This window comes from Medicago sativa, chromosome 1 (genome assembly GCF_051527215.1).
Source record: "Medicago sativa cultivar Bolivia chromosome 1, Bolivia_mono, whole genome shotgun sequence".
Classification (NCBI taxonomy): domain Eukaryota; kingdom Viridiplantae; phylum Streptophyta; class Magnoliopsida; order Fabales; family Fabaceae; genus Medicago; species Medicago sativa.
In genome coordinates, this window is record NC_140749.1 from 71,888,572 (window position 1) to 71,899,001 (window position 10,430).

At 32.7% G+C, this 10,430-nt stretch overlaps 2 protein-coding genes across 2 annotated transcripts; one reads left to right on the top strand and one right to left on the bottom strand.

Annotated features, from left to right (window-relative positions):
- Positions 1–2,285: 2,285 nt before the first annotated feature.
- On the bottom strand, positions 2,286–3,519 carry LOC146957067 (plasmodesmata-located protein 2-like). The gene is made up of 2 exons (XM_085723510.1): positions 2,664–3,519; positions 2,286–2,576 (listed from the first exon to the last, which is right to left on the bottom strand). Exons 1-2 carry the CDS (start codon positions 3,424–3,426, stop codon positions 2,449–2,451), a joined length of 891 nt encoding a protein of 296 aa, XP_085579636.1. The 5' UTR covers positions 3,427–3,519; the 3' UTR covers positions 2,286–2,448.
- Positions 3,520–5,446: 1,927 nt separating this feature from the next.
- Positions 5,447–7,165, top strand: LOC146957068 (Calcium-dependent lipid-binding (CaLB domain) family protein). The gene has a single exon (XM_085733915.1). The coding sequence runs from the start codon at positions 5,816–5,818 to the stop codon at positions 6,941–6,943; it is 1,128 nt and encodes a 375-aa protein (XP_085590041.1). The 5' UTR covers positions 5,447–5,815; the 3' UTR covers positions 6,944–7,165.
- Positions 7,166–10,430: the final 3,265 nt, after the last annotated feature.

Below are 10,430 nucleotides of genomic sequence, written 5' to 3' on the forward strand. Positions count from 1 at the left end.
ATATTTTCAAATTTAAAAATATGGAGATTTTGTTTACGGTGAAAATAAGAGGAGAGAATGTACTGAAGCTTTTATGTACATTGTATATAGGAAAAATTACACTAACCTCCCCTGAGTTTATGTTAATATATCTCACCTCCCCTCTATTTGTTCACTTAACAACAACAACATCCCTCAAAAAAAACAACACCCCTTGCTGTTAAACTCCCATCCACCTTCCGTTAAAATTACATTTTATTTCTTGACAAATCCGTTGAAATTACATGTTTTCTCTTTTTAACATTTGATTCATAGCTCCAACAATAAAAAGATATATTAATAGCCCAGAAAATCATAGACGTGGAAGAGGCCACAACAAGTCCAGGGATCACAATTTATTTTCATTGCATTTTTTAATGTCTTGAACAAATTGATTTACTCTCGGGGTTACCGGTGTGTGTTTTATTGGATCAAGTTTCTCACAATTGGATGGATAATTCTATAAACAATCATGGGGCTACACTTGATATGTATATGGAAAAATAACACACACAAAATTGGAGTAAATTAGACTAAAAAACTATGTGTAAACCCTTGTTTTTGTTTCAAGTTCACGTACTGAAATCGTGAGAAAACGTTTTTTAATCAATTCTAGAAATTTTGTTTCAATCAGTGGCATGCAGAGCAAGGTAGTATGAAAATGGTTGCACAAAGAGAAGGGCCACAAGAAAAGATATTGGCGCTAGAGAGAATGTGACCACAGTAGAAATGCAAATTGATTTGGGGATTGAGCTCTATCATTGAAACAAATGATCATACAAAACCAAATTCATTTCGATGCATAAGATGTTTCTAGCTTTGACGGAACAATCACGGTGTTAAGTTGTAAGGGATGTATGTATCTATTTTAAGATATCTCGGAGGAAGTTTGTGTCAAGTTTAAAACTAGAGGGGGTGTCTATGTCGTTTGAAGAGACTTCAGAGGAGGTCATTGTAATTTCCCCTTGTATATATAACACATTTGGTAGGTAACATGGTTGATTGAGTTAGGGTATGTCCAAGATAAAATGGAGGTCTAAAGCTAGGCAAAGCCTTTGATTGAATAAATTATTGGAGAAGGCCTTATTTGTGTTCCTTTTTGTCATGTATTCAAATGAAACTGAACTTATATACTGTAATTAAAATTGGAAAGAATTAAACATAAAATAAGTCAAATAATATTTTTTAAGGGAAGTCAAATAAGGTTGGACATCCTTTAAATACCCATGTGATTAAAAGTTTGATTTAAGGTCGATGTATACAAAAGAACTTGTATTATAAAAGAGCATTGTTGTATCTCTAGAAAGGTAGCATCACGATTTAGAAGAATGCAACAATTTTGAAATAGCGACGTGTCTTCTCGTAAATTTTTGCATATAAGTTTCTCGTGATGTATAGTATTGTCCTGTTTTTTTTTTTTTTAATGTGTTTGATTATGATTAGCTAGCTTTGTATTTTCTGCTATTGGTGAATCTAGTTTTCAATATTTTTATTATTGGCAAAATGGCAGATATTTTCCAAACCAACGTCGTGAAGATCTAAAATGAGCTGATAAGGAGTAAAGCAAGAGAGAAAAAAGGTAATAGTAATTTTGGTCTCTGTGTGATGAGTAACATTAGTCTTTCAATGTATTAAAATTTTAAAATAATTCTTAATTGTTCATTCTGTTAGTCAAAATAGTCTCTATGCTAAAATAATCTCTTAATACACACAATAACTCTTTTCATATAAGGACTAAAATGACAACAAGTAAGTATTTATAACGATTGATATGACAATAAGTAAGTATATTGAAGAAATGATATGACAATATTAATGAAACATTTTAAAACAGGGACTAGTTTGACTAACAAAATGCACAATAAAAAACTATTCTGAAATTTTGATACATTGAAGGACTATTGTACCTACTCTTTACACATTCAGAGACCAAAATGACTATCACTATTTTCCCCCTCTTACGGACAAAAATTCTTTTCGTATCTTAAGAACTATGAGCTCCCATGACCCAACGGCATATCATATGAATGTCCTAGATTTATTTCTTTCATTTTTTTTTACAAAAAAAAAAAATGATCTAGATGTTTTAATCTCATATAGAAGAGGACATTTTTTGTTATGGTGACTAACACTGTCTGTTAGAATATTGTAGCTCATGTGGTAATTCTGACTATAATGATCTTGCCTATATAATTATAAACACGGCTGATCCAATAAAATAATACATCATGAATCAAGACAAATTTCTGTGACCGAAATAAATCAGATGAATCAATATACAAGTCTCTTTCAATTGATGAATCGTTACAAATTTTTCTGTCTCAAAAGTTCTCTAATAGATCATATAGTATAGTACAACTAAAGCAAAGAAGATCCTATTAATTAATCAAAACTAATTAATTAGTTACACAATAACCCAACCAATTAACTCTACTCATAGTCATCTTTTTTAAGCCGAGAGTTGATCAACGATACAACTATAAGACCCAAAAACAAAGTTGCACCCCCTCCAACAATTATTGCTATCAACTTTTGGGGGTTGTTGCTTCTGCTTGCCCCTGTATTCATCAATTTCATATAAATTATTTCTATCATGACGTTTATAAGTACTATGATTCTCAATGCAAATCTAAAAATGAATTTACCTGGAACAATGTTGTTATCATCACCATTTGATTTGGGCATGTATGTATAGCTTAGAAAACACTTATCAAAATATATTTCTGCAGAAACTGAACTACCACATTCTTCCTTAGCAACCATCACTGCATTACCAACACATTCACCACATTCACAACTTCTCAAATCACCTTCACACTGTGCCATCAATTTCACCTTTTTATACTTCATTGTGTAAAACCCATCACTATTTACAATCCCATTTTCCAGTATCATGAATGCCTCGTTCATCAATTCTTTAAACTCAACATAATACTCTACAACAGGTACTCCACAAATCTTGTGAAACATATTGTTATTTTCGGATTCATGAATAGTTGTTTCTTGAAATTGTTCGGTTTGATATTGAACGTAGCAACCTTGAAGTTGTACTCGTGACGATGTGGAATCACTGCACAAGGTGTTTGATATATGAGGAAATAAAGATGTTACACATGTGAAACAATCTTCTTTGGTGAAGTCCTTTCTGCATTGAAAAAACCCGGAGATGAAGGTGTCGTCGTTGATTGCTTCGTTGGTTTTGAAGAACTTGTATTGGGAAGATTGTGTTATGAATTGTTGGAATAAGGAATTGAGGGATTGAGAATAAGATTCATGGTTGAAGGTTTGACTTGAACATGTTTTGTAGACTAATTTGTTGTAATTGGAAATTGGTTTAGAAGAAGTTAGGAAGAGCAAGAATGTGTAACTAATGAAGAAGATGGTGGTGCAATATTGGGAAATATTCATTTTGGAGATGTTTCATTTGTTCAATGTTATAAGAATTAATCTGGTGGTTTAATTTTGAAACATTGATTTGGAGGAACCAACATTGAATATTTTATGATATGTTGTGTTGTTTGGTGTTACTTTAATTTGGAATTTTGGTGGTAGCTATGGGGAGTTGGGTTTTGGTTTACTTTTTCGTTCCTAATCCTATCTAACCGAATTAATTAGTAATACGTCAAAGTGTGAAAATTGAACACCTATGTTTTAGCATTCTAATTAACACCAATTTCATATTGAATATTTTGTTTGTAAAAGTTTAATAAAGCCAATTGTTAGTTTTATTTTTCACATGAAAAACTAACAGTTAGGATCATGCGGGGACGATTTATGCGGTAAAAAGTTCAAGGGTTTTTGATAGGTTGGATCGCGGGTTGGAATTCACAATTCTCCACGAGTTATGTAGTTACTCTTTTAAACAAGCAAAAAAAAATTAACAACTGCGAGTGATGGTGAGTCCGTTGAGACAAGTTACATTCAACCTTAACCCATCCACAGACCTATCCAGTGACGGATCCAGAAATGTTGACTTGCGGGGGCAAGATTTTATATGATAAATATTTATAGAAATTTTTTAGCAATGCAAAAATGATAGAATGATAACATAACAAAATACTTGAGATTATAAACACTGTACTATTATATATTAGAAAAATTAAAGACTCGTTAACATTTACAAATTAAAATTGATCTTTACTTATCTTTATATTTAAAAAGTATTCTAGAAATTATTCAAAATTTCATTTCAAACGCATTTACATGTTTGATTTTATAAAATTCATGAGCGAAATTCTTTTTTTATGATATAAATTTTTATTTAATAGGGGCAATCTATTAATTTAAGAGGGGGCAATCATTAAAATAGTAAAGACTTAACAAATATAACCGGAACATTAGTGGGGGCAGTTGCCCCCAATTTACATAACCTGGATCCGTGGCTGGACCTATCGATATGAATTAGGACGAAAAAAAAGTTTAACAAGCTTTAACAGTTGCCCCCAATTGTTCAATACCTACTATGAACAATTTCTCCCTTCCTTGACAAATTAACTTCTAACATTTACCTATAACAAGAAAGTTCATGTTTGGCCAATTAAATAGGAAAAAAACAAGACGAGTAGTAGAATTTTGTTGAGTTGTGCTAAGTGTTCACCCCTATTTTTATACAAGGAGCCCTTTTTATGTCCTTGCTCAGTCAATATTATAGCATTTAGAGCCAACATTCAAATTTAATATCTAGAGATAAATGTTTATTGACATTTTTTTTTTTACATATGCATCAAATCAAGTCATGTCAAGTAGATATTTATAGATATTTTAGCACTTTCTTAAAAATTGATAACATGATCAAGTGATCTGATTAGATACAAATATAAAAAAAGTTTTACATTATCGACATTTAAATTAAATCTTTGTATTTAATTTTGAATAATGTCTCAAACATGATAACTTCCGAAAATATGTGAAAATCATAATTATTAACTTAAGTCTTGCTAACCGGTGAAAATCATAATTGTTAGCTTAGGACATATAAATTAAATCTTTGTATTTAGGTCTTCCAGAAATATGTGAAAATCATAAATAAAAATATTGTATCGAAATGACATTTTTTACCACTTTTAAAAGTTTGACTATGCAAATTTCAATACATTTTTATTATATTTGTTTCCTTAACTGGTACCACAAAGACAAACATTTTTCTTATTTAACTAAGGCACCGTCAATGTCACACTTATATTACAACTTGTAAAATACAAAAAGAAATGTATTTTATACGATGTCTATGTCGATTTTTATGTCGACTTGACATTTATGTTTAAATGTTAGTTGTCCTCTACTAATCTGCTAGGTAGTTGCAACTCCCAACTCAATCGTTCAATCTTGATCCACCGGCTGAGATTATTATAATGTAAAAAACATAGCGTGTGATTTTCTCCTTTCAATCTCAAATGAATGGCCGAAATGAACCGCATGAAATGCAAACAACACGGTTGGGATCCATTTTCAATCCTATTTTTGGTAGGAAGGTTCTTAACTAGTTGAGTAAAATCATAAGAAATTGTCCATGACAGATACCAAAACCAATTTGTTTCAACAACCACTATTCTCTCCTTCATCCAATCTTTCCATGCATGAATCAAACCCAAAAATAAAAAACATGCCATTTTTAACTTTCCAATATAACCAAATCATGTTGTTTATCTCCTTAGAGAGAAAGAAAGAATCATTTCATTTGTCCAATTCACAAGGTGGTGGGTGAGTCTCAGCCTTCAACACCGGCTGCTCCCCCTCCATCAATCACCCATAACATTATCATTTCAATTTTCACAGCAAATTCAACCTCATCACAACAATGTCGATGCTAGCACCTCCCTTCCAACTCCTAGAAATCAACGTCATATCAGCACAAGACCTCGCACCCGTTTCTAAATCAATCAAAGCCTATGCAGTTGCATGGCTCAATCCAGAACGTAAACTTACCACCCAAGCAGACCCTCATGGTCATAACAACCCTACCTGGAACGAAAAATTTGTTTTCCGCGTCGATGATGATTTCCTCCTATCAGAAGAGTCTGTCATTATGATTGAAATCTATGCCTCGGCTTGGCTCCGTGATGTTCTCATTGGAACCGTCGCTGTTCATCTCAACAATCTTTTACCTCGTAACCGAAAATCCAAGATTCGGTTCGTTGCCTTGCAGGTTCGTCGACCTTCTGGTCGTCCACAAGGGATTCTTAACATCGGTGTTAATGTTGTCGATGCTACGATGAGAAGCATGCCGATGTATTCGGAGCTTAGTTCTTCGGCTGTTGAATATTATGATATAACGAAGCCTAACAAACAGAATCAAAACTACGAAAATAACAGTAATTGTGATGCTAAGCATATGATGACGCTTCAACGTTCACAGAGCGAAAAAAATGATTCGACTATTAATGATTATGTTTATAATCCTAATGGGAAAAACGGTTACGGTGGTGAATGTGAGTCTGAAATTAGTGTTCCTTCTGGGAAGAAAGGTGTGATCGTGAACGCGAATGGATCATTGTGTTCGGATGTTGGACCTTCACCGTCTGTGGTGGCTGCTGCGATAGCGAAAGGATTGTATCCGTTGCCATTGCACGTGCCAAGAAAGACGGTGAATAATTCAATGTTTGAGAAATGGCCGCCAGAAAAGGACAATGGCGGGGAGATGTTGAACACGAAGATGGACCGGTGGAGACAGATAGATATACCGCAGGTGTATGATCATTTGGGGAACAATAATAATGGTAGTGTGAAGAAAACTGCGAAACAAACGAAAGGGAAAGGTAAAGGTAAGCATCGAAGGCAAGGTAGCGGTTTGTTTTCGTGCTTTGGAACAGCATTAGGGTGTGAGATTTCGATAACTTGTGGAGGGGGTAACCATAAGAAGGGTGGTAGCACTAATAAGCCTCGTGTTGCTGATTCTGAACTAACTTATGAATCCTCTTATATTTGATGAGGTGCTTGTTGTAAAATTAATTGGTAATTGTTATGGTTGTGATTCATATATAGTTTGGATTAGAAATAGAAATTTGATTCATTTGGGGATGTTGAGTATTGTCTCCTTTGTTTCAATTTTTTTACCCTTTCTTTCTCAACTTGTTTATGATTTGTTGAGGATGAGATCATGTGTATTGAAATTGAATAATGAATGATTTAATCAAAATTTGTATCACAAGGAGGCTGCTTTTTATGTATGGTTTTGGTATTTGATTTGCTTTTTTCATTGACAAAAGATCTTCATTAATTAATAAAGTATAGAACAAGGTACAAGAAGTGGTGTAGTTGCTAAATTACAAGCAATGAAGCAAATGTAGTATTGCCAACATAGTGAGTGCTTGCAGGTAAAATAAAAAAGACATGTAAAATGGCTAACACCAATGAATTTTGCCTCTGCATAAAAGAGTGAGGTTTACAGAAATTTTGTTACCATTGCTGCATTAAGTGTTCATGAGCATCCTAATGAGAGGCTCAATTTAAGTCATATTGTCGAAACTATAAATAAAATGAATTCCAAAGCAGAAAGTTGTAGAGCTCATTCTCCACCACCAGTGAGAAGAGTTGCACAAAGCACTAGTAAAATAGTGCAGGTGACAAAAAACGAATTGATCCAACTGCAGTTCTTTAGTGCCAAAATTCACACCAGTGTGTTGTTTATCTGTATTTTTCATTAATTATGATCCGATTTTTCCGATTTTTTTTTGTGGTGGGGCCGGGGTTAGAACCCCAGACCTTGCATGTTACATGCGATGTCCCTACCAACTGAGCTAAGCTCACGAGGACATTATGATCCGATTTTTATAAATATGTTTTTGTACCCTTAACAATTCAATTATTTTTTATATTTAAATTTACACTATAATTTAAATGTGCCCATCAAGCTTTTTTCTGAACCAATTTTACTTTTTTTTTTTAACATATAACCAATTTTACTTAGCAGTATATATATTATAAAATTAAAATTGATATAATATAAATAGAAAATATTGATTTATAAACACTTAGTGTCCGTGTTTTTGCTCGTTAAAGATAATATGGATTTGGGAATTCATAGCTTTATATTGCCGGCTACTCTACAAATATATTGAAATTTGAAAACAAAATTTAGGATAGATGCTTTTGAAATTAAATAAAATTGAAGGGTACAACAAGTTTTTTTTTTAGGGAGGGGGGGTATAGATAACAATTTGCTGGCTTCCGTCTCATTGTAAGGCCGTAGGCTATTTTATTGTTGAGTATTACTTTTCCCACCCTATGCCTTTTCTCGCGCGTCCTATTTTTTCCTTCCAATTTTACCCCTGATCCGGATTATGTTTTCCGAAATGGATTGTTGGAATTTTGCAGATTAATCTGGATAATAAAATCCGGAAATGTCTTTTACCAGAATTTTAAGCTTAGAAATTCGTAAAATAAATGCAAATAAACATATAAACCAGAAATAAAAAGACAAAAAGATAAAAACAACTCATTTTATTAATATATGAACAATACATTACAATAATGTTGAAGCTTTTTAAGCTTATTACATAAGAACCTAAATCTATTTCTAATCTCCTAAGAGCATAACCACTGGTATGTGATGGGACATATCAGTAGCTTCCCTGTTGAAGGGCGACCAGGGGAGGAGGGAAGAGGAGGGCGGGAAGAAGCAAACAATGCCCCTGAGGGAGGTAGGGGGTGCTCAAACTTACGCCCATGTGTAACACCCCGTTTTCCCAACGTAAAAATTTCATAATTAAAATAAGAGTTTTTCATCACAAAACGGAATGTCACATTTCTTTCATAAATCGTAAACTGGATATTAAGTAATATTCCTTCAAAATATAATAACACAATTTTTTATAGTCTTGCAGCGGAATTATTTCAACGTCATAAATAGTCTTTGGCACAAAGGCCTCATCATAAAAGTCTCATAAATCTTAGTTCAATAATAATTCTTAAACTTCAAAAGCAATACGTAAAGGAACAGAAAATAGTATTAAAATCCACATCCCGTTACGTATCAGAGCACCTAAGGACACAGTGAGAGATAGTCACCCACGACCGCAACTAATCTTGATTACCTGCAAGTTACTCATACGAAGAGCAACATTTTCAAGCAGAAGGGGTGAGATTTCTCAAACAATAATATTAAGCTCATAAATCATAAATTACATTTAACAATATAAACATCTTATAATTTAACAATTATAATCAAATACATAGACATCATCATTTATCTTAGCAAAATATCATCATATAGCAGTCACAGTCATTGTCACATATCATCATACTAAAAGACATCACAAAGTAATTCGTTAAAACATCACAACTTAACAACTTGACTTGACAATGCATCTAAACTCGACTATGCAACTCTTAACGTCTTAAACCATCTTGAATCATCATGAAATGCAAATGCATGTGGTACCATTTTAGGGCATAAGCCCTCATCGTCGTGGTTGAGCAAAAGCTCCATCGTCGTGTTTGAGCAAAAGCTCCATCGTCGTGTTTGAGCAAAAGCTCCATCGTCGTGGTTGAGCAAAAGCTCCAGGGCATGAGCCCTCATCTATAAATGAGTATGCATGGACTCAACATCTTACGTCTTAGAAACTTCATGAACATCTTATAACTCCTTGACTTAGTCTGACACTTACATCTTAAATAAGACTCAACAATATATGCATGGACACCAAGTAATGACTCAACAATGCACATCTTTATATGACTCGACAACTACACATCTTTAAATAACACCATCGTCAAATATCACATCTTCAAATATCACATCTTTATATAACATCATCATTAAATAACACATCAATTACACATTATCAAATGAATCACAAATTACACTTAATCAAATAATTCATCAATTACTCTTCGTTAAATAACCCATCAATTACACAATGTCAAATATTTTATTATTTACACATCGTTAAATGACACATCAATACTCATCATTAAATAGCTAATATTTACACATAATTAAATAATTCATCTACTCAATTTATCATTTCAAAGACATTTAAGAATAGTGGAACTTATTTTCATTATAATAATTATCCCTATAAAATCACCTTAAAAAAATAGAGTATCTCATGTTTGAGCAAATATATTATCAATTCTTCAATGAATGAACATGTACAAATATACAGTGTAGGTATAAACATATAATAATAAGATAGCTTCACAGCACCTATTTATATATACAATTAATTTTCAAAAATAAAGCAATTAGTGAGTTCTGATAAGCACCATGATGCAGTATAGTCATTCATATCCATACACAAGTCAATCATGAAAATTAAATCTCTCCCAATTAATACTATCTACTTAAAATAAGATATCAAAGCTTTAATTAATAATATCCATTGAAGTGGGAAATATCAAACTTCAGTACAGGCCGTAAAATAAAGGTTCCAGACAATTTTTGAATCAAACCTATTAAGCCAATTTATCTT